This window comes from Micromys minutus (genome assembly GCF_963924665.1).
Source record: "Micromys minutus genome assembly, chromosome: 10".
NCBI lineage: Eukaryota > Metazoa > Chordata > Mammalia > Rodentia > Muridae > Micromys > Micromys minutus.
In genome coordinates, this window is record NC_137979.1 from 63,203,649 (window position 1) to 63,227,218 (window position 23,570).

Below are 23,570 nucleotides of genomic sequence, written 5' to 3' on the forward strand. Positions count from 1 at the left end.
ATATTTTTGCTTTAAAATGAGTACATTAGTTATTACTGCTGCTTTCATGTATACATGCTCTGGAGGGCACAAGTATGGAGGGCAGAGGACAATTTACTCCACAAGCACTTTATCCTTTGAGCCATCTTGCTGGACTTAACTTTTTAACTTTGTTCTTATTTATATTTCTGCATGTTGATTTATTTTGTGGGAGCAGCACAGATGCTGTGGAGGGCATGTGGAGGTCAGGGAACAAATTAAGTCAGGCCTCTTTTCTACCATGTGTTCTGAGGCTCAACCTCAGGTTCAGTCTTGGCAGCAAGCACCTTGATCTCCTGAGCCATTTTGCCTGCCCCTGGTAAATTTTATAAGTGATGTTACTAAATATTCTTCTAGGATGCCCATTTTTCATGGAGATATGGCCATTCATTGTACTGATACACCACAGTGTACCTATCTAGCCAACTCTTTCTTTGAGATTTTTGTTATTTTGTTTGTTTTGCTTGTTTGTTTGGTTTTGGTTTTTTGAGAGAGGGTTTCACAGTGTAGCCTTGGCTGTCTTGGAACTTGCTCTGTAGATCAGGCTAGTCTTGAACTTACAGAAATGTGTCTGCCTGTCTTCAGAGTGCGCACCACCACCAACCACCACCGGCTGTTCCCACACTTTTCAATAATGGGAGAAAGGCTGAGATAAATATTCTTTTGGGAATGTGTCATTAACTTTCCTGGAATAGTTTGGTGGAGGTGAAATTCAGAATGTTAGTTTAAGTGTTACAGTTTTAACTCCACATCATCTCTGGGGTAAATAGAATTATGGCTTTTACAGTGTTTCTAGTTTCTAAGCCCCAGCCTTTGTGAGCCAGGGAGAGAATCAATGGTGTGTAAGTCTGACGGGGCAGAGGTGGATTAGGCCTCAGGGTGCTGAGCTGACACCATCTTGTAGTGGTGCAGGCGAGTGTGGGCACAAAGCAGGGGATGGTAATCTGACAGGTGTTGGAACCCTGAGTTGTCACTAGCTTTCTCTCTCCTGGAGCAATACAGGTGAGTGCTGTGTGTATGGCGGCAGCTGTCAGTGTGACAGGTGTAAGATGCTAACATCCTCCCTCCTGAACCCTCATGTGAGCGCAGGGTGGCAGCTAAAAGTCTTGGCAGGTGTCAGCTCTTAGTCTGACAGGATTCGGGACACTGAGCTGTCACCATCATCTCCCCCTCCTGGACCATCAGGTGAGCTTAGGACCGTAGTCCACGCCGTCAGAAGGGACATTGAGGCAAGACCAGGCGGTATTAAGTCTGTGCAGCCTCCGTCGTCGCTGCGGCGCCTGCGCGCTGACTCCCTGTTCGCGCTCGCGCTGTCAATAAAGTTTGCGCGCGCCGGAAGCGGAAGCGGCGGGTCTCCATGGCGGCGCCGGCAGCGGGCCCGGTGTTCTGGAGGCGGCTGCTGGGCCTGCTGCCTGGCCGGCCCGGGCTGGCCGCACTCCTGGGCCGCCTCTCCGACCGTCTGGGCAGGAGCCGGGAGCGCCGTCGCCGGAGGTGAGAGAGCTCGGACGGGCCGTGGGGCCTCGCCGTCTCCTCGCGTGCCGGAGGCTCAGCCGTGGTCGTGCACCATGCAGGAGCCACCCGGGGCAAGCTCGGGGCTGCGGCCGGACCCCGCGGCCAAGGCCGCTGTGCTCTGGGCCTGGGGTGTGTGTGTGTGGCTGTCGGTGTTAGCGCGGTGAGTTGGCGGTTGTGAATCAGCCCTGCGGGGACCGGGTGCGGGCTGGCTTCCTCACATCCTGCTGGAGACATTTCTCAATCCTGACTCAGTCAGCACTCAGGTCCGTGAAGAGGAAACACTCGAAACTCTTTCTACGCGCTTTCAAAAGGCTTGTTTCTGGAAAAGTACTGGAGGGGGTTGTGTAAGTGGTGAAGGAGGCTTTGAAGTTTGTTCGGGCAGTGGTCCTTTAAAGTAAACATTTGCCAAGAACAGGCTTAACCAAGAGGCCGGATGCTATTGTTAATATTTAGGGGAAAGGTGTGTGTGTGTGTGTGTGTGTGTGTTTCTGTTTCTCTCGAGTGCATATGTTTAGAGACATTGTTTTCTTTTTCCGGTGCTGGGGCTCAAACCCAGAACCTCATGCACACCAGGCAAGTGCTTTACCACTGAGCTCTTAATCTTTTTAAAATAATTAGTAGCGTGTGTGCCACACTTCTCAGGAGGTGGTAAGAGCAGGACTTTTGGAAGTCGGTTTTCTTTTTATCAGGTGAGTTGAAGTGATTGAACTCAGGTCCTCAGGCTTGGCAGCAAGCTCCCTGGACAAACCTACCTCCCCAACCCCCCAGTTCTTTTAGAGACGTAGTCTCATGTGTCTCTGACTGGCCTTAAACTGACTCAGGCCTAGCACTCCTGATTCTCCTGCCTCAGCTCCAGTGCTGGAATCACAGGTGTGAGCTGTCATGGCCCACTCACGTTCCCCATCTAAGATTTTGTTGCCTCTGGATAGCCTGAGGTGCAGTCACCGGTCTTGGTTCTAGTTGTGGGACATTGGTTCACAGAATAACAGAGGGGATTTGCCACCCAAAGCACAAATTAGACTTAGAGGACCTTCCAAGTGACAGAATCTAGGTAGAAAGGAAGTCTTGAGTTGCCTGCTGATGTGAATGTCTCATTTTCCCAGCCATTCTATTGGGCGGTCGAGTCAGGTGATACTTATTACATCATGGTGTCAGACCGCTGAAAAAATGTAAGGTTTCAAAAGTTCAGCCTGAAAGAGGAGCAGTTTAGGAAGCTTTGTTGATTTTTCTCTGTCTGTAAACCTCATTACTCACTGTTCATCTTTGGTGTTGATCTCTGGAGGGGGCTCCGCAGCCTATACAAAATATTCCCACCCCTGGGTATCAAATTCAGAATATGCAAGCCCCCCTAGGCCTGACAGGGCCTCACCTCAGGTTACTTTTGAACATCATTTGTAGCTGATGATTTTGCATTCACACTCCTTTTGTCTACAACCTGAGTGCTGGCATTTACAGGCATGTGTCACTGTGCTCAATTTCATGGGCTGCTAGGGGTCATTTCCAGGGCCTTGTGTATGTTAGGCAGATAATTTTACCAACTGAGCTTCCCCACCTCCAGCCCCAGTCCCTGTGCTTTGTAGCCCAGGTTAGCATGGAGCTCTGGGGCCTCCTTCCTTAGTCTCCTGAGCACTTCCAGCCTGAAAACTTTCTTTTCTCCTCCTCCTGTTTTATCTTCTTCTTCTTTTTTTTTTTTTTTAATGAAAAGCTTTGTTGTGTGTGCATCCTAAGCAGACTTGGTGGTAGGCAACTTCACCTGCTAAAGTATTTCATTGTTCCCTTTTAAAAAAAAAAAAGATTTTGTTAGTTTGTTTGAGACAGGCTCTCACTTTATAGCTGGCTGACTGACTCTTTAGGTAGACCAGGCTGGTCTCAAACTCATAGAGATCTACTGGAGTGCTGGGATTAAAGATGGGGCCACCACACCCAGCCCAAGATTTTAGTATTATGATTTTTAAAGATTTATTTATTTTTATTTATGTAAGTACACTGTAGCGGTCTTCAGACACACCAGAAGAGGGCATCAGATCCCATTACAGATGGTTGTCAGCCACCATGTGGTTGCTAGGATTTGAACTCAGGACCTCTGGAAGAACAGTCAGTGCTCTTAACCACTGAGCCATCTCTCCAACTCCAAGATTTTATTTTTAGTTGTAATTATGTGTGTCTCTGTGTGTAAGTGCTTATGAGTGCGGGTGCCCTTGAGGGTCAGACGAGGACATTGGAGTCCCTGGAGCTAAAGTTAAAAGCACTTCTAGGAATCAAACCTAAGTCCTCTGCAGGAGCTTATAACCACTGAGCCCTCTCTAGCCCATTAATGTTCTTTTGAGAAAGAATCTGAGTCTGAAGCCCTGGCTGTCCTAGAACTTTTATGTAGACCAAGATGTCTCTTTAATTTCTTTGAGGCAGGGTTGAATGTAGCCCAGCCCGACTCAGGCTTGCTATGTTGTTAAGGGTGGCCTCAGCTTCTGGATGGGGGTTTGCAGGTGTGGTGTGGCAGTGAGAGAAGTCTCCTAGATTGACCTTGAACTCCTGATCTTCTTGCGGACACCTGAGCTCTGAGGTCACCAGCATGCACTACCACACTCAGCTCAGCCGGCCACAGATCTTTGCAGTGCTCATGGCTCTGTATTTCTAAACCAAAGGATTAAGTCTACAGTTGAGTGGGGTGGGGGATTGAGTGACAGACGTCTGACAGTCAGAACCAGGCCTTAAGTTCTTTGCTTCTTTAGAAGCTCTTGTTTTACAGTTCTCAGGGTAGGGCAGGGATTGGGGTTTCCACCAATGGTGACCCTGAGGGTCTTTGTCCCAACCTCTGCCCTGTTTGGCTGGAAGCTTTTTTTTTTTTTTTGGTTCTCTGGGTCCTTAGTGGTGTTTGGCATTATTCATGTCAGTTGTGGCCACTGACTGTCACTGGCTTTCGATTCTTCTCCATTGTTCCACTGCGCCTCCCAATTCCTCATTCCCCGAATGGTGTGGTTTCTTGTAATTCTCTGATCACTGACTCATTGATAATAGCTCTGTGTAGTCATGAGCTTAACTTATTTTAGATCCTGGCTTGCCAGTCTGACTCAGCCATCAGGGGCTTGGTGAATCCTTGTGGCCAGCAGGAGAAACGGTTCTTCACTGCAGTGGTTTCCTCTCAGGGTTAGAGGTGCCCATAGAGACTTAAATGAGAGAATCATTTCTTATTAGTGATCTTGAAATACTGTTGCTTTCTCTGAAGCAAATGTCTGACTCACTGTCATTGAGAGAACTAGACAGTTCATTTATTCCTCGTGTGGATGGGTCCCTGCTCTTCTAGGTGAGATAAAGGCACAGCCCTGCCTTTAAAGTGTTTCGGCCTGTGAGCAGACAGTTCCCGGAAAGTAGGGTGGAAGGTCATAGCGACACCCAGGAGAGGCTAACCCAGTGGCAGAGCCCAGAGCTGTTTGTAATGAAGCAAAATGAGGAAGGGGGGGCGGGCATTTAAGGGGGGGTTGTTGTGAGCAGGAGTGGGAGGCAGTACTTGAACCATTTCTAGCAGCCGATGTAGTGTTGCTAAGTAGGAGAGGAGCTAGGAGAAAGTCAGTGTCCTGGACCAGAGACCTCAGGAAGCAAATTTTAGGTCCTTAGATGATTTCTTTTGTGAATGGTACAGGCCTGAGTTTTGGTGGTGGAGGTGCTCCTGTGAAGTCAGGGGCAGTGGGAGTGGAAGAGTCAGAGTCAGCTCTGCATTGTTTTGTGTGTGTGTGTGTGTGTGTGTGTGTGTGTGTATGTGTGTGTGTGTAATGCTGAGGTAGGGTAGGTGACCAAGTGCTTAGCTTGTAGCACGTGACTAAACTGGGAGTAAAAGGCACAGGTTTTGGGAAGGATGATGAAGTTATTTGTGGCACCCAGGTGCATCCAGGTGGAGGTACCCAGTGCCCAGAGGCCTGTGCCTTGCTTGGATGGCAGGTTTTGGGGCCAGTGATGCACAAAATGGGCTCCTTATTGGAGTAGATGAGCCTTAGTGGGACGTGTAGAAAGAGTGAGGGCAGGTGGGAGAGATAATCTGGAATCAAGGAATACTTTTCTCAGAATCTCTCAACTGACTGGTTGTAGTTGTAGCCTAGTAAGAGTGGCTGGGGTCCAGATGGACAGATGGAGAGCAGCCTGGGCTTCAGTCTCTCCTCCGATATCTAATCTCTCATAAATACTGACAAATGTGTAAAGGAGGCAGCCTGGCGGGAGCTTGGGGGCAGGCATGGTCAAGTCATGCTCTTTGTTTCTGGTGTGCCTTGGTAGCGTCAGTTCTTCAGTCCCCCAATGTCATCAACTTCCTTTTAGTATGTGGTCAGTGTATAGCTGGATGTTGGCAGCTGGGCCTCTGGAGTGGTGGAGAGTCCAGCGGCCACAGTCTTGAGTAACCGAGAGCATCACTTCCCTTCCTGGGCTTAGACTGCAGAAGTCAGGAAGGGCCTCTGCTGTCAGGGCTGCAGGAAGTGCAGGCGTCTCAGGAAGCTATGACTGTCGCTCTTCTCATCAGTTACCTTTGCATGTAAATGTGCGTGAGGGTAGTTTCTGAAAATGGGGTGACCAAATGCCACAGTTTCTTTTAAAGACTCTGTGCGTGGGGGAGGGTTTGAGTGAACATTGGGGCAGATTTGACTGAGATCCTGTCAGTCGTTTCCCAGAGGAAATAAACCCTGAGGTCCATGTAGACTCTGCATTCCTGGCCATTGCGGGTTCCCGGGTAGGCCAGGGGCAGGCAGTCATGTAGCTTCACAGTACCCTGTCCAAAGCTGAGCAGGCTGACCTACAGGCTGTATCCCCAGAGCCAAACAACTGTCACCTTGGTCATTCAGCTGTGTGGACTTGAAAGCTGGGCTTATCTCTTCACACCCTCATAGAGCATCTGGGAGAGTCTTAAGACCCTCACCCAAGTAAATAGTCTCTCTATAACACCTGCTGTATGCACACTGCTTACAGCACATGACTTCGGAGGGCAGTAGGGTATAGGGGAAGACTGCAGAAAAGGTGCTTTTCTCGTGGCTGTGGGGACACCATTTTCCCTGCTTCTGGTGCGGCCTTTTTGTGGGGAGAACATATGCTGCTGTACTGACCCATCCCCCGAGCACTATCAGGAAGCTACGAAGTTCATTTACTCATCCAGAGTGAATTTTGGTGCTTGTCCCTCCCAAACCCCCAAAGGAATTTTAGCCCTGCTGTCCCACTGGTAGTGGCAGCACTGGGACTGTGGCTCCAGAGGTGCAGTGCAGAAACAACATGCTTATGGGTTTGTCTCTGCTGAGAATAGGGGAACTAGGCTGGGTCTCTCCATGGCCAGTGTCTTTCCACAGGTGCATGGAGCCCCAAAATGTTTGGTGAGATGATAATCCTGCTGCTCCACCCAAGGGTGTGGTTTTCTGTGGTTTGGCTATTCTGAGCCCAGTTGATACTGGAGAAGAATCTTGAGGGGGAGAATGTCTTGTCTGAACACGAGACTGACTTCCACATCCATCCAGGGCCCAGAGAAGAATTTACATGCTGTGTGCTAAGGTGGTTGAACCTGTAGAACCTTGGATAGTGGGATGAAGTGTATTCTCTGCCTAACCCACTCCCCAGCTGTCACATGCAAGGTGCTCCCTCCACAGGACTCTGCCGGTAGAGTTTCCAGTCATTCCTGAGTTCAGGGAATCTGTCTGCAACATCTACAGGAACCTTCACCCAGAGTCAGGTATTCTGTGGGTGTGGCCTAAACAGCTAATTGTGAGAGGATACTGTCCTGGTCCTCAGGCTGCAGACTGAGGATGGCTTTGTGTTGTTGGCCCCATATACTGGGGGCCCGGAATGTATGCTTCTAGGCCTTGGGTGTCAGATGGGAGGACACTGGCCTGCAGGCCCTGTCCTGTGTACTTCTGGACATTCCTAGGCCCTCAGAACCTGCCTGTGCACACTGCTTCCTCTCCTGTAATCAGAACTGGGTGCCAGATGGTTTCTAGAAAGAGATGACTTAGGGGAACTAGCTGTTGATGTGGAAACTGTGCATGACCAGTGGCTCGGTTCCCTAAGTGTGAGCATGACAGGCCCTGCCTCCAACTTCTCAGGCTATTTTCCACAGGACACTTGGTATTTTTCTTTAAAATAAAATCCTTTTCTCACGTTGTGTGTGTGTGTATCTTTCTGTGTGTGAATGTCACCAACTTGCTATAGTCAGTTTTTTCCTTCTGTCCTGTGAGCTTGAGGGTATTGAACTCAGGTTGTCCAGCTTGGCAGCAAGGGCCTTTACCCAGGTCATATGGTTTCTTAGTAAAGCTTATGGCTCAGGGGAATTACTTGTGCAGGTGAGTGGTCCCTGGAACCTGGATTTCTGTCCAGTGGGGCTATGCTGGTGTGGGGACAAGCTTTTTCCTGGGACAGTCAGTCTCAGTCTGCAGGAGTTGCATTAATGAGAAGCTAGTAGCTAGTTTCCAGATTCTGGCTTTCTAGCAGACCAGGCTGCTGTAGACCAGGCTGCTGTAGATCAGGCTGGTGCCTTGCACTAGGACTTGAATCCCAATGGGTCTCATGTATGTGTTGTTATTGTGGGATTCTTTACACTCACTGTCTTTGCTGGTGCACACCTTTGAATGTGTGAGGGCCACATGAAGGCTGGGCTTTCTCCACAGTGAATCAGTAAATTAGCTCACAGCTCCTTTTAGCTCATAAAAATAAACCTGTCAGTATGCAGATTAAACAGGACGCCAGTACAGAGAAGCCTGAACAACTTTTGGACTGAGGCACTGGTGGAACATTCCTAGGGAGAGAGTTCCCTGGTAGGGGAGAGACCTGCTCAAAGTTGTTACCCCTGCAGCTACTGCCTGTCATGGTGGCTGTTCAGGCCTGCCCTGATACCTTGTGGGATGTTAGTATGGGTGCACACTGGACTGGTTTCTAGAAGTTTTTGTTGCTCAGGTTTCACCTTGTCCAGAGCCCTTTCTCTTCTGAATAGTTTGAATTTTTCTGGTTTTTAAGATTCTTCAGGCTTAGTTGCTGAAAGCCTTCAGTGTGTGTGTGTGTGTGTGTGTGTGTGTGTGTGTGTGTGTGTGTGTATTGATGTTTATCTAATCACTTTTATCATTTCCTTTGATCTCTGTAATCCCAGGCCTGTGAGGCCTTTACGTGTAGGGGAGGCAGAGGATGCCAGCTCTTGAGTGTTTCCATAGTGTGTGTAGGTAGTCATGATGGCTTGGGTTAGGCTTCCAGGAACTCTGGCCTGTTTCTGGATTGCCTGGTGTGAATGGTGTTTCCTCATCTTCCTCTCTGTGAGCTGGTTGATATCACTTTGCCCACATGGTGGCTGTGTGGGGAATAGGAATATGGCAGTGAAGCAGGCTGACCCCTAGTCCTCCCCCACATGTTCTGAGGGGAGGGACACAGCTGCACACATACTGTCTTAGGAATCTTGGACTGTACCCACTGGGGCCTCACAGGTCAGCTGTGAGCTCTTCCTGTTGTCTCTAGTTTTCCTTCTTTCCTCTAAGCCTGGTCAGTGTGGGGACATTAAGGCAGCAATTTGTTCACACTAAGGACTTTAATTTGCAAGCCAGCATCTGCTGAGGAGGAAACTGCTCATACCTCAGCATAGGTGGCCAAGGTCTGTTGCCGCCTTCCCAGGACCTAGAGAGCCAGCGTCTTCCGCTGTTGACTAAAGTTTTCTTGGCAGTGAGTTGGCCATGACTGGCCGGTGGGCTTTCTGGGAAGTGCAGCTGGGGGCCATCTGGCTGCAGTGCTGGAGCATGGAGCACAGTGAGGTCATCTTCCTGGAATCCTCAGTGAGCCCCAGGGTGCTGAAGACATGCTGCCCAGAACCCTCCACAGTCACACACTGAGGTCTTCCTGCTGCTATTTGTAGCCTGGGATTTTGCGTTTGTGTGGGGTTTGGGGTGTTCAGGGCAACAAGAACACGGCTCAGCAGGGCTTACTGAGGGTTCCCTGGGGTGCTGCTTTGTGCAGTCAGGCTGGTGTTGGCCACTCTGGAAGGATGTGTGTCTGATAGCTAAGGTTCCCTTCTTGTCAGGGCTAGCACCTTGTAGGAAAGGTCTCTTCCCCAGTGTGCTTTCTCCCCAAATCTGAGTTGCAAAGAGAAGCCAACACAAGACCTTGACTTTTTAGGTTCTCAGCCAGAAGCCCTGTCTGAGTCATGCGTTTCTTGTAGGTTAACCTTGTTAACCAGTAAAGGTGCAAGGATTTTAAACAAGTATCTTTTCTTTCTTTGGTGGTTTCTTCCCTTTATACAATGTGTTTGATTATGTCTATTCCCCAGAAGGATCTTCATAGCCTTTCCTTTTTATTCTTATTTCCCTGGAGCCTGTGTGTGCAGGTTCCCCCGTGGAAGTGAAGTTGAGGGTGTTGTGAGCTACCCAATGTGCTGGGAACCAAGCCCCTGTTCTCTTGAGCTACTCTGCTGAGCTACTTTCCACCCCTCCTCCTCCTTCCCCCCTTTTAACTCAACCCACTGAGTCCCTAGTGCTGCATGCTGGAATGTTGCAGCTTGTTGGCTTGATCTTGTGCTGGTAACCATAGCTGCTGTGAGTTCCGGGTGCAGCAACCTGTCATGCCCAGAAGACAGCATTTCACAGCGCTCTTCCCCACTCACCAGCTCTTAAACCCTTTCTGCACTCTTCCTGGATGTACTCTGAGCCTTGCTGGGGTTGATACAGATGTTCAGTTTAGGGCTGAGCACTCAGCAGTCACTCTTAGCTGGCCACTACAGAAAGGTTTCTCTGGCCAAGGCTGAGAGCAAACCATGGATGTAACTGTAGATATTTAGAAGACAGTTTAACAGCAACATGTCTATGGAGCAAAAAACAAAAACAAAGGGCTGGAGAGATGGCTCAGAGGTTAAGAGCACTGACTGCTTTTCCAGAGGTCCTGAGTTCAATTCCCAGCAACCATATGGTGGCTCACAACCATCTGTAATGAGATCTGATGCCCTCTTCTGGGTGTAGCTACAGTGTACTCATACATAGTAAATAAATCTTTTAAAAAAATACAAAAAACCCAAAAGGACAATAAAACCTGGTAATAGGTTCCCTTAGGGCCCATGACTTCCCAAACCATGGACCTTTGATCAGATTTACAGTACCATGAATTCCTTCCTTCCTGTAGAATAGGCCTCTCATCTGAACAGAAAGTTACCCCAAAACCTTCATGCCACAGTTGCACTGTGGACACATTTTGCGTGACAGGCCATTATAGTGTAGCCTACAGAGGTCACTGCTGGGTAAGACCATTGGTGGCATAGCACCTTTCAGCACTGTTAAAGCCATCTGGGAGGGAGGAAATATCCAGGTGAGTTCCAGATAGATTTCTATATGTCCTACAGTCAAAGGTGTTGGTCTTCAGCGGTAGTCTTCTTATGTAGTTGTGGGGGGGACAACTAAGAATAGAACAATAATAGTCTGTTGCTTGGGGGTCTCTGGGCCCCTCCTGACCAGTTAGTAAATTATGGAGGTGTCCCATCAGTAAGCAGTATTTCTCTGAGGTGGATTTTGTCTAAGGGACAGATTAAACCAGGCAGGAACTTTGTGAGCTTTCTTGTGGCAGCTCTTGGTTGGCAGTTATGGGTAGCTTTGCTGAGTTTGTATATAGGCATTGCCGCTTTGGTTGTGCAGCACTGACCACTTCAAGGTGCTAGGAGGAAGGAGGGCTTAAAGTATTTGGGAAAAAATCTGAAATGGCCAACACTCTCCCAACTGAAGTGGTCAGGCACCGGAGTTATTTGAGAAATGTGACTTATTTGCATGTTTTTCTCACCAGGTCACCATGGCTGTTACTGGCTCCCTTGCTGTCCCCAACCGTTCCTCAGGTCACCTCCCCACCTTGCTGCCTATGTCCCGAAGGTGTGCACAGGTTTCAGTGGATCAGAAACCTGGTCCCAGAATTTGGAGTCTCCAGTTCTCATGTCAGGGTGCTGTCTTCCCCTGCAGAGTTCTTTGAGCTCATGAAGGCAAGTTGCTTGGGAAACCAAGGACAGAATTGGATGGGGGGTTCAGGGTTCCGTGGGTCCCAACACCCTGTTGTAGACACTTCTAGTGCAACTCTGCTTAGCCTGTGGCTTTTGCTGTCAGACTTCACCTTCAGCTGTTGTTGAGTTCAGCTCCAAGCAGAATCCTCCCTGAGTAGCCTGTGTCTCAGAGCAGGGAGAACGAGGACAGGCCTAGACACTGAGACCTAGTTCTTTTCTGTAAAGATGATGGGGCCATGCCATGAGGACCCTGCTCCAGGTGGCAGCTTCATGGGGAGATCCGAGGTATGAGTGTGGCCACTTGGTGCCTTCATGTAAGGACACTTGTACTCTGTTGCCTGGGTCTTGGCATCTGTCTGTGGTGTGTGCCTCTCTTCTCTTGAGTGATGTGCCTTTGCATCTAGGGCTTGCTTTCCATAGTAGTCAGTTCACAGTACCTGAATCAGAATGAGGTTGTTCAGCACTAGTTAATCTCAGCTCTGTGAACTCTGAGTTCATATTAGCAATGGTTCTGGAATAGAGGAGATCTGCCGAGGAGAGTGGCCAGCAGGGTACTGGGAAACAGTAGCAGACATAGGTGGAGAGGTTCATCTCAGTAGAAATTTTGGAAAAGCCTGCTGTTTCTCTCCTGTCATCCTCTGCCTGTGTTGATCCACACTTAGCTTCATTTTTGCCTGGTTCATTGTTTATGTGTGTACCCACAGACAGGCTAAGCTCGGTTGGTGCTGTGTGTGGGCCACTGCTCATGGGGCCTTTGCTCTGCTCACACCCTGCTTCTCTGTCCTCTTCCTCATTGTTTGTGAGGACGATCCTGCAGTGTGCTCTCTGCTTCTGTTTTCTCTGTGACTTGGAGAAACAGGTTATTCCAGGTAGTGGGTGACTGGTATAGTCTGTTGTCACATGGTGCTCTTCTGGTCAGGAGGCCAGGCCAGGCCTTGCTCTGCAACTGCCCACATTGGTGAAGCTGTAGAGTCTGGGAAACAGTAGGGGCCCAGCCCTGGGCTGAGAAGATAAGAGGGCAGACTGGAGGCCTGCAGGCTCTCCACCCGAGGCCCTGTGTATCTTCCTGTGATAGACGCTTACCCCAGTGACTACTTGCTGGTCCTGTGCATTCCCTTCTGCAGTGGTTGACTGGGGTCCTGCACTGATCAGCCCTGTACACCTTGGTGTCTAGGGTTCAACTGATGGCTCTGCCTGTTGCTTTTTCTTGACTACAGCCTATATTTTAATAGAAAATGAAAGAAAGGAGGCAGTGGGCTGTGGTGGTGCCTCTTCTCCTGTGCCTAGGCATTTCCCAGGGCTATACTCATGCATTTGTCTACTCAAGATGCCCAACTTCCTGTGTGGAATCTATCGGGCTGATAACCCTTCTTAAGTTCTGGGCATGAGCTGTGCTGCTTGGATCCCTCCTTCTTATGGTCTTTTGTGTCCTTTGGGATTAATTTTGGTTTTTTGGATACTGACTCTTATGTTGCCAGGTCTGGCCGATTAGTCAATGTGAACTGATCTTGTCTCCCCAGAGCTGGTGTGATACATGTGCATGACTGCTCTCTGCGTGCTTGCTGCCTGCCATCTCTGTGTAGGCTGCCTAGGGCTTTGGAGATGGGGTCCATTATTCTCCTGGGTGGGAGCAGAGCCTAGCAACACTGGCTCTTGAGACAACTTGGGATGTCTCGGTTGTATTTGTGTGTGTGGGTATGTGTATATGCATGCATGTGCACCCATGCTTGATTACATACAGCTGGTCAGGTGCAGGTGCACATACACACTTCCCTTCCTGCCAACCCTGTGTCTCAGAGGTCATTACCTCTGAGAGGAGTCGTCACGATCCACTGGACCTGGGTGTGCACACACGCATGTGTGTGGGACTCGTAGGTGAGGTTGTGTGTGCTCTCATAGCAGTATCTTGTAAGGTGAGGTCTCCTCGGTGTCCAGAGATCTCTCATCCTGGGGTTGGAGAGAGTGCTTGCCCCACAAGCATGGCCCTCTTGAGTCCCATCCCAACTCTACGGGAAAAGGCTGGGTCAGGTTGTGTACACTCTTCACCCCAGTGCTGGCCAGTCAGCCTGTTTGATTAGTTCCAGGCTAGTGACACCCTATTTCAAAAATAAGCAACACATATGGTGGAACAACCCAAAGTAGATCTTTATTCCTTCCCGTGTGCATGTCTACACACGTTTATGGGACCAGCACTTTTACAAACATGCATATTCATATATGAATACATAAAACACACACACACACACACACACACACACACACACACACACGAGATCTCCTTCACCCAGTAGTGCTTACATTGCATTTGTGGTTCAATTAGACTGTACCTTGTTTTGCAGAATAAATATTTTGCATTAGGGTTGTAGATCTGCCTTTGAGAAGTTGCTGTGTGTGCTGCTGGGCTGCTGTGAGGATGTAGAGCCATTCCGCTTAGAGTGTGATTTGCCTCCAAGTGGACTACGAAAACAATGAATGTAACTTAGAATTGTTTCTCCTCTTTCCAGGGGCAAATAAAAGTAGCCAAGAGGCGAGTTGTGATGGCATCCCTCTACTTGGGGACAGGACCTTTGGAACAGGAACTGGTAAGGCTTAGGGGCAGATGGTCCCAGCAGCAGCTGGAGCCAGCTTCACCATATCACAGCTGACTAGATGTAGGTGTGTCAGTTTGAAGACAGTGTAGGAGGCCCAGTTAGGTGCTAGCCAGCACCTCCCCAACCCTTCGGGACTCTCTAATCTGTTTTACTTGGCCATAACCCAGGGGCCGTAGCAGGTCCACAGCCTCCTTTGTTGTAGTCTCGGAAGAATGGTGCCTACCTTTCTAAGAGATTGGAAGAAAACTAAAGAGTGTGAGTCACGTAAGGTGCATGATGTTTTACCTGTCAGTACAGCTATAGTGGGCGTGGCTAAAATCACCCTCTTGTGCCTGTACAGTTGTGGTGGGCATGGCCACATTCATCCTCTCCTGTGACAGCCACACAACTGAGTCATCCTGACAGAGACCATCTTTGGCTCACAAAACCTAAACTATTTAGTTCATGGCCTTTTCAGAAAAGCATTTTCAGACTGTGCTCTAGGCAGAGGAGTCCAAATGCAATTAGGGCTGACTGGCTGCTGCTGGGTTTGCTGAGGCTGGCACTGGGTGCCAGGGCTTGGCCAGCCTTGTTCTGCCTGAGCTGATTGGCATGCCATAGCTGTCTCTTTTGGTGAGGAAGACAGGGCTGGGAGGAGCCAAAGTTACTGTATTCAGGGATGCTTGGCTGTAGAGTGGCCCATGGCAGGCAGTGTGGGTGGAGTTGGGGCTTGTGACTGTAGCTCATCTGTCCTGTCTGTGGGCACTTTTTTCATGGAGGGATGGAAGATATGCCTGTGGTGATTCTTTCTGGAGTTACTGTAGAGACTGGTGTGTAGGAGTTAGGGAAGGATGAAAGCGTTGGTGTGGAGCAGGGGGAAGGAGCCACAGAACGCTCCGGCTCCATGTCACCCTCTTTCCCAGACATCTTGTCTGCTGCCAGCTCAGGAGGCTTATCAATCTCATGGGAGAGGGCTGCAGTGGCAGGCTGCACCCTTCAGCAGGTACTCACCTAGTACCTCCAGCAGGTGTATCTGGAGGAGAATGTGGAGATATGAGGGTTGGTGTTTTAAGAGACCTGAGACCCAGATTGTGAAGCACAGCGCACCTCTGCCCTGCTGGTGTCCAGGCTGGAGAAAGAGCTTGGTGGTTAATTAACATGTAGAGTGGTTCTGGTGTTCCAGATAGGGTAGTGAGCTCATCCATTTCTTAGGTGCACACACAACTCTTCGGTCTCACAAGTGTTCTTTTGATTCTTTTCCTTGTAGGTGGATTGTCTGGAAAGTTCTCTAGAAAAGTCAGTACAAGCCAAGTTTCCTTCCGACCTCAAGGTCTCCATTCTCTTGGACTTCACCAGGGGCTCAAGAGGTAGGCTCTTCACATGTCCTTTCTCTACTCATGGGTTTGAGGACGTCCTAGGACAGAGCTGCCCAGGGCTGTCTGCTTGTCCCAGGCCTCGTTCCTTCTGCAGCAGCCACTTGTTTGCAGTCCAACTTGGAACAGTATAAGCAGAAAAAGCTTTCCTGAGTCTTTGGCTACTCAGGGTCTGTCTCCTGGCCCCGCTTCCTTTGGGCTTGCTTTACTTTAAGGCTTTAGGGGTCCCTGGTGCGTCTGAATGACTGCTGCAGGCTCTGGACCAGTTCTGAGTCAGTGTTGTCAGTGCTCAATCTGATGTCTTCCTCTGGATCTTGGGTGAGAGGTCAGGGCACAGAGTGGGAGTGGCACCCAGGAGTTACCAGGAGGAGGGGGAGCTAGTGTGATTGAGTAGCTAGCAGTCCTTAAGTGTGATTAGCTCCTCAGAAGCAGCACCGTTGATGTGGCTGGTTAGACCATGCCCCAGATAAAGTGAGGCTCCCGGGGAATGGGCCTGTCTGGCAGTCAGGACACCTGTCTTTCCTGGTAGGAGTGAGTTACAGGTGTTTCCTCTGCCCGTCACACTCAGGTAGGAAGAACTCTCGCACTATGCTGCTCCCACTCCTGCAGAGGTTTCCAGAGCATGTGCGTGTTTCCCTCTTCCACACGCCAAATCTCCGAGGACTCCTCCGACTCCTTATCCCCGAGCGCTTCAATGAGACCATCGGCCTCCAGCACATCAAGGTGTACCTCTTTGACAACAACGTCATCTTGAGTGGGTAAGCACTCTGGTGTTCTCTAGCTGGGAGCGTAGTTCAAGGAGAATGGCAGGTTGGCCCCCAAGTCCTTAGAGAAGCTGCTGGGCTGGTTGTCGATGGCGTTTGTCTCTTCAGCAGCCCCTCCTGGAAGGCTGATTGGAAGACCAGCCGCCATTTAGTACTGACACTGACCATCCTCCCGAGCCTCTGCTCCATTTCACTTTCTCAGTGACTGTGCTCCGAGGGACACATAACTGCCAGGCAGAGCCCTAGGAATCAAACTGAGCTGGTTGGAAGCCCGTGGGCTGTGACTTCACTGGGACAGCTGTGAGGACCACTACCTGTTCTCTGCCTGGGTTGGCCCCCTTTTAGAGCACCATCTCTGTTCTTGTTATACAGTGTGATTCTGGCTGGTGTCCTGCACGTGCTTAGTGGTTGCTCTGGTTTCATCCCACCATGGAATTGTCATCCCTCATCCACTTAACCCTGAGGCTTGGCTCAGGTCACGCACCATCTTGGCTGCATCCTCATCCTCATCTTCTTCTTTCTAGTGCAAACCTGAGTGACTCGTACTTCACCAACCGCCAGGACCGATACGTGTTCTTGCAAGACTGTGCTGAGATTGCAGACTTCTTCACGGAGCTGGTGGACGCCGTGGGGGACGTGTCCCTGCAGTTGCAGGGCGATGACACAGTGGAGGTGGTGGATGGGATGGTGCACCCTTACAAAGGTAGGACCTCATGAAGTCTCTGCTGTCTTCTGTGGAACAAATGCCCCTTTGGTCCCTGTCCCAGTCCCAGGAGTAGGGACACATGAGGCGTTCGTTGTTTGTCTCTGAGGCCAGGTAGATGTGACTTACTGGCTCTTACATGCTGTAAAACACAGCCAGCCTGGGAAGGTGGGAGTTTGGGCTTGACTCTCTTGCACATTGGATGGGTGGGCTGGGAGGCTGCCCTGTTCTTACAGGAAGCAGCCTGCCTTGTGACCACCTTCCCATCTTGGCCTCTTCCCAAAATCTCCTGTCGTAGCAGCCCCATTGAGGTCAGTGGCCTCCTGCTTGGACAGCGAAACGGGAGAGCTCAGCTCTGCTGCAGGCAAGCCCTTGTGCAGCGTTTCTGGGCACTTGCATTCCTGTGATTCCTGTGGCTGTGGCTTCTGGCCTCACGAGATTGTTGCTGAGTGTGCAACAGTCCCCACAGCTTAGGGACGACTTGGGGAAGGGGTAAAACTGGCCCTTAGGAAGAAAGCTCCTCGTATCCCGTGGTCTTCCTGATGCCAACTCTGCCCAGTGCCAGGGAGCTGTGACTGCCCAGCTAGGCCGTGGTCTGCCCCAGTAATTTTTAGTTGTTGCCACTGTGCATTGAAGTGATTGAGTCACACGTTTTGTAGAACATTTCTTTCCCTGTGGGTATCCTTAGATTTGTCTTTTGGTCTCCAAGATTAAAATATACACTATTTGAGCCTTGAAGAAATGCTTTAGCCCTGGTGTACTGTGTCACTAGTAGGGAATGGCTGTCTTTAGGGACAACTGAGTGAGACATTTCATGCTTAGGGCAGGGACAGGGACATTTGACCAGTTATAGTCAGCCCTTAGAAGAAGCCAAGTGTCCATCCCTGACCTCAGTGCAAACTGTGTGTGAGTGTGGGTGATGAGTGTAGACCCTGCTTTGTTGTACTTCTCTTCCTGTTGGCTGCTTCTGGACTGTCACTTTTACGCTGCAGTGCTGCTTTGGCTGCTTTGCTCTGGTGCCCAGACTTCAGGACTGTTTTCAGCATCTTTTGTCTAGTGAGAGACCTGCAGTTGTGTCTTTCCCCCAGTGTCTGTCTGCAGCATGTGACTTGCCCGAGTGTTCCTGCAGAGCTGCCCTCAGGCTTTCTGCACATGGTAGCCACGCTTCCCTGCCACGTGCATGCTGTGCTGCATGCTTTCTCTTTGTTCTTTGTGTGAACATGCGTCTTTTCTCAATTTGTCTTTTTTTTTTTTTTCTTTTTAAATTTTCTTTGAGACAGGGTCTAATGTAGTTCTGGTTGGTCTTGTCCTCTCGTATATTATAACCCTGTGTCACCACATCTGTCCCTGACACTGTCTTATTTACATAAGCTTTCTTACTGAAGGACACAGCTTGCAGCCAGACAGCCACCATGGCCCTGCGGTTTGCCACCCCCCTAGTCCTCTCCCTGATTCTGACTTTTTATCTGGACTTACCTGTTACATCCTGCAACGTCCCTGCATGGGAACTGTGGCAGGCCCTTGTTGGCTGCTGCCTCTCTTGCTCCCTGAACGCAGTCTGTGTTCTGCCAGTGAGAACTTGTTGCATTTGCACTTACCAATCACACGATGGCGTGTCTTAAGCCAGCGGAGTCTTGGTGAGTTTTTAGATGGTCTAATGTAGCCCAGGCTGACTCTGGCCTCTCCAGCTGAGGATGACCTTCTGTTCCTTCTGCCCCCACTACCTGAGTCTGGGACTACAGGTGTTCACCACCACTCCTGCTTCTCCGTGGGTTTTTACTCCTCCTATGTCTTCTGCAGGTGACCGGGCTGCGTACTGCAGAGCAGCTAACAAACGGGTCATGGACGTTATCCACTCAGCCAGGACCCGACAGCAGATGCTGCATGCTCAGACCTTTCACAGTGATTCTCTGCTGAGCCAGGAGGAAGCAGCAGCTGCCGGGGATCGGAGGCCAGCACCAGACACCTGGATTTACCCACTGATCCAGATGAAGCCCTTTGAGATCCAGATCGATGAGATAGTCACGGAGACCCTGCTGACGGAAGCTGAGCGGGGAGCGAAGGTCTTCCTCACCACTGGCTACTTCAACCTAACACAGGCCTACATGGACCTGGTGCTAGGCACTCGAGCCGAGTATCAGATCCTCCTAGCCTCACCAGAGGTGAATGGTTTCTTTGGGGCTAAGGGTGTGGCCGGCGCCATCCCAGCCGCCTATGTGCACATTGAGCGACAGTTCTACAGTGAAGTGTGTAGCCTGGGGCAACAGGATCGGGTCCAGCTCCAGGAATACTGGCGCAGGGGCTGGACCTTTCATGCCAAAGGTATGTGGTGGCTGGCAAGAGGGCCCTGTCCCATGGGGAGGCTCTGCATGCCCGGTTCACAGAGGTCTGGGTGTTTGTATTCCCTGTGGGAGAGAGCCCTGCCCTGTGTTATTCTTGCAGGGGTTTAAATTGTGCAGAACACTTACCCTTTATGTGAACAAAACTTTAAAAATGGAAACTATTTGGTGGATTTCTTGTTCCCTCTGGTTCTGGGGACCAAACTCAAAGACTTAATTTTTCCATCGAGTAAATTAAATCCTCAGTTCTTTGGTAGCTGTTGAGAGACCCGTTCATGTGGTATCTGCTAAAAGGACGGCAAGGAACTGTGTAAGGCTGGCTTCTGCCTCCGGGCTCACACCTGCCCGTTGTGCAGAGGACTTACTGCAGTCTGCTGATTTGTGGAGAGTGGTCCAGTGCTCTCGTCCTTACCTCATGTTAATGGATTTTCTTCCTGTTTGCCAGTCTCTGCCTTTTCTCCCCAGAGAAGATGGAAGCTGCATGTTCAGTGACTGGCAAACAGGAAGAAAATTGAATCTGTGGTGCTGGGATGTGTTGCACGTGTGTCAGGTTCTTGTTCTCTGAGCTTCATCAGCCCCCAAACAGGACAGAACACTTGAAAGATGTTGGCGTCTCACCTTAGACTTACACTTTCCCATGGGAATGGTGAAGTGACCTGCTTGTCCAGTAGGCCCTACTTGTGCTGGAAGTCCTCATTCTTGCCCAGGCAGACAGTGTTGTTTGTGTGGGAAATGACTGTCCCATTGTTGGTCTCATCTTAACATGTGGGTTGAGTGAAGCTTGTGTGCAGGGCAGGTAGAGCTGGCCAGAGGGTGTGTGTGGAAAGTCTTTTCAGGTTGGCCCAGTCCCTTCTGGGAATGACAACAGAGCCCCAAGGTGGGGCATGGAGGGAAGAGCTGAGCAGCTGAGTGAAGCCAGAGCTTTGGGGAGGTGTTGTAATTCACAGGCCTTACACTGCTATAGGCAGGCCAGACTGCAGCTCCTCCAGGTGTGTGCTGTGGCCTCAGGCGCTAGCCCCAGCATGGCTGCAGGAGAGGCTCTGGTCTCAGGTCTGGCCTCTGTTTTGGGTGTGCCTCTGAAGCTGCACTGATAAATTTTCGTGTGTGTGTGTGTGTGTGTGTGTGTGTGTGTGTGTGTGTGTGTGTGTGTGTGTGTGTGGTGATTCCCTGGTTACACCCATACACCCAACCTGCTTTTCCAGTGTGTCTGCCCTGCCCTTTCCCGGACTGTGTGCTCTTGTCCCTACTTCCCTTCCTCCCTCCTTTCCTTCCTCCCTCCCTCAGTTGCCCTAGTGTGGGTGGGACCCTGCCATCTGTGAGTGTTGGGTTAATGGGGAGGCGTGGAGAGTCTCGTATCTGGATCTTAGAATTTGTATGTAAGAAGTGGAAAGAGGAAGAGATGGTAGAGCTGAGTGGGGGTAGATGTTGCTGAGACCTGAGCTAATTGGTGTATAGCGGAGCATGACCTTGGCCTTCAGATTCTCCTCATGACCTTGGCCTTCAGATTCTCCTCATGACCTTGGCCTTCAGATTCTCGTCGGGATTGGGATTACAGCTGCTTTGAAGCAGTTTCTAATGAGTATTGAGTCCTTGCCTAGAGCCCGGAACCAGAGGTCAGAGGTTACTCTGCCAAGGAGAAAGGCCAGCACCCTTTCCCTTTCCTGTTTAGTTAGTGGCTGCTGTCTACCTTGGGTCACAGCCACAAGTAATCAGCAGCCCACAGCCAGGGAGAGATCCCTGGGAGGAGGCTCTGTGAGCAGAGTGGATGACTGGGTTCACCAGGTTCCCCCGATCGTGGTGGAGCATGGACCATGGGTGTTAGGGCAAGGTATTCATCCAGAGGGGTCTGTGTTGAGTCTCAGCATGCTTAATGTGGTCTTTGTTAGGCAAGTCTCAGTAGAGTATGGAAGGTTCCTCTTCCTGTCCCAGTGCTGGAGTTGCTGCTGCAACCAGGATCGAGGAATCCATGCTCACAAGTGGAAGAGTAGAGCTTAGTGCTAGAGCATTTGCCTACATTCAGATGCATAGGTTCTGTCCTCAGCTCTGCAGAGCCTCCTACCTTCCCAGCTGGAGTATGGTTTCTACTGAATGTATCTTGCTTTCCATTACCAGGAAGCCAAACCCTGGAGAACTCCTAGGTGGGCCACCCTAAGTCGTCTGTAGCTTTGTTTTTGTGCCTCTGGCTGTGAAGGGTAACCCTGTCCTTGACTGGAGAGTCCTCTGGAGCAGGCAGTGGGGCACAGCCAGGTCACTACAGCTATGCTGCTGACTGGTAGGTTGCTAGTCTCTGGCCTGGCCTGTACGTATAGTAGGTCAGGGATCTAGGGGCTGGGACAGTCTGACTGACTGTATCTCAGACTGTCAGCTTCTGTCTGAGCAGGCACCAAGGGTTCACAGGGGTCCCATCTGGTCCCGGTGGAGTGTGGACCATGGGTGTTAGGGCACAGTATTAGTCCACCCGGGTCTGTTGAGCTCCAGCATGCTTAACTTGGTGCCTGAGGGGCAGCTTTAGCAGTGCCTGGGTGTGAGGCACAAGTGTGAAGTTAGTGTGTCTCAGCCTACCCACTGGTGAAGACTGCGGCCTTTATCAGGCCTTCACTTTGACTTCTTGCCCTGAGCAAGACTTGTCAGTCTTGTCCCTGTTCTGTCCTGAGAGCCAGAAGCTGTTAGGCAGGGACCACACCCATGCTCACTGTACAGTAAGCTGTTTTGTCCATCTGCCAGGACCACAGGCTTTGTGCCCCCCTCTCTCCATTTTTGGGGGAATCACAAAGGACTACCCATATTGACTTGATTTCCTTTGGATGAAGAGTTCCAGATTAACAAAGCCCTTTGTGTGGTCAGAGTCTTTGGATTAAGAGACTCCTGGCTGTACAGATGGAGTCTGTTAATGACTGACAGGATGCCAATATTTTTATCGTCTTCCCGACAGGCAGGGTGGCATCTTGCCCAAAGGCGAGCTGATTGAGGTAGCCTGGCAGCCCTACCCTGTTCACCTGGGTTCCATGTGGGTGGCTGTCACCTGGAACCAACAGGTGGGGTAGTATGGGGCTGTGGTGGTGTATATGACCACCTCAGGTGGCAGACTCTAGCCCCAAGGCCTCAGGAGTTTCTCAGTTCCTCTGACATGGATTGGTGCTCATCCGTGAGAGAGCAGAGCTGTGACATCTTCTCTCTCCTGGTTTCAGAGGGTTCAATACTGTGGGGCTGTGGGAGGCCATAGAAGTTCATCTGCCTGGAGAAGTCCTCACAGAGAAGACTGGCCTGCATGTGTGTATGTGTGCCTGGTGCTCCCAGAGGTCAGAAGAGCACACTGTATTCCCTGGAACTGGGACCCAAACCTGGGTCCTCTGAAAGAACAGCCAGTGCTCTTGACCACTGAGCCATCTCTCCAGCCCAGATGCCTGCTTTGTTTTTAAGCATTTACTACCTGGTTGGGAAGCTACACCACTGTGATTTTATTCAGATATTAATTAACATGGCACCTGTGTGCCTTGCATAGATCATGGAAGGCTCTGGGGTTTGTGTCTCCTGTTCTCTTGGAACTTCTGTCTTACCTGAAGCACATAGCTATCAGAGGGACTATGCAGGTCATGGTAGGCAAACGTCCTAAGCAGAAGGGATCCAGACTTGTAAGGGGTCTAGGTCAGGGAGGGCCTCTCTGTGCAAAGACCAGAGGGAGCAGGATGTATCATGTTTGTCCAGGGCAGATAGGGCAGTGCTGTCCGTCCCCAGGCCTCCACCTGCTTGGCTCAGGACAGTGGAAGCGCAAAGGGTGGCCAGGGCCTGTTTGAAAGTGCTGGAGGCACTGTTGTGTGAGGCATAAGGTGCCTAGAAAAGGACCATTTGTTGTTTTGACACTTGGTCTCATTCTATAGCCCAGACCAGCCTTGAATTCCTAAGGATTCTTCCCCAACCTTTTGAGGATTATAGGTATGAGCCACCACTCCTGGTAAGGTGGCTTTTTTTTTTTCTTTTGTTTGTTTTTGTTTTTGGATGAGACCAGTCAGGAAACAGCAGGGGTCCTTGGTCTGAGCTCAGACCACTGCCTTATGTTCCAGGCATGGCAGTAGCTGCTGCAGTGTCCTCCCCACTCTCCCTGGTACTCAGGGCTACTGAGTTTCCCTTGGCTGTAAACCACCCTACCCCCAAGCCACTCCTCCAAGTGCTTTTTCCTTCCCTAAGCCACTAGTTCCTGGAATTGCAGAGATGTTGGGCACAAAGGTCAGGCTTTTGGATGAGGAATTGGGCTTGATGATTGGTTTACAGCCCCTGTGCTGGAAATGTGCTTCCTCCTCTGTCCTCGGAGCCTCCTGTGTATGTG

The 23,570-nt window shown here is 50.4% G+C and overlaps 1 protein-coding gene across 2 annotated transcripts in view; it reads left to right on the forward strand.

Annotated features, from left to right (window-relative positions):
- Window positions 1–1,375: 1,375 nt before the first annotated feature.
- PGS1 (phosphatidylglycerophosphate synthase 1) overlaps window positions 1,376–23,570 on the forward strand; it is a gene marked incomplete at its 5' end in the record, with an annotated part of 33,530 nt that continues 11,335 nt past the window's right edge. For both annotated transcript variants that reach the window (XM_080924156.1, XM_080924157.1), the window contains 7 exons: window positions 1,376–1,509; window positions 11,290–11,479; window positions 14,002–14,079; window positions 15,335–15,434; window positions 16,009–16,198; window positions 16,729–16,907; window positions 18,708–19,229. In XM_080924156.1, the coding sequence (XP_080780282.1) occupies window positions 1,376–1,509; window positions 11,290–11,479; window positions 14,002–14,079; window positions 15,335–15,434; window positions 16,009–16,198; window positions 16,729–16,907; window positions 18,708–19,229 (1,393 nt within the window). The remainder of the gene's footprint in view (window positions 1,510–11,289; window positions 11,480–14,001; window positions 14,080–15,334; window positions 15,435–16,008; window positions 16,199–16,728; window positions 16,908–18,707; window positions 19,230–23,570) is intronic.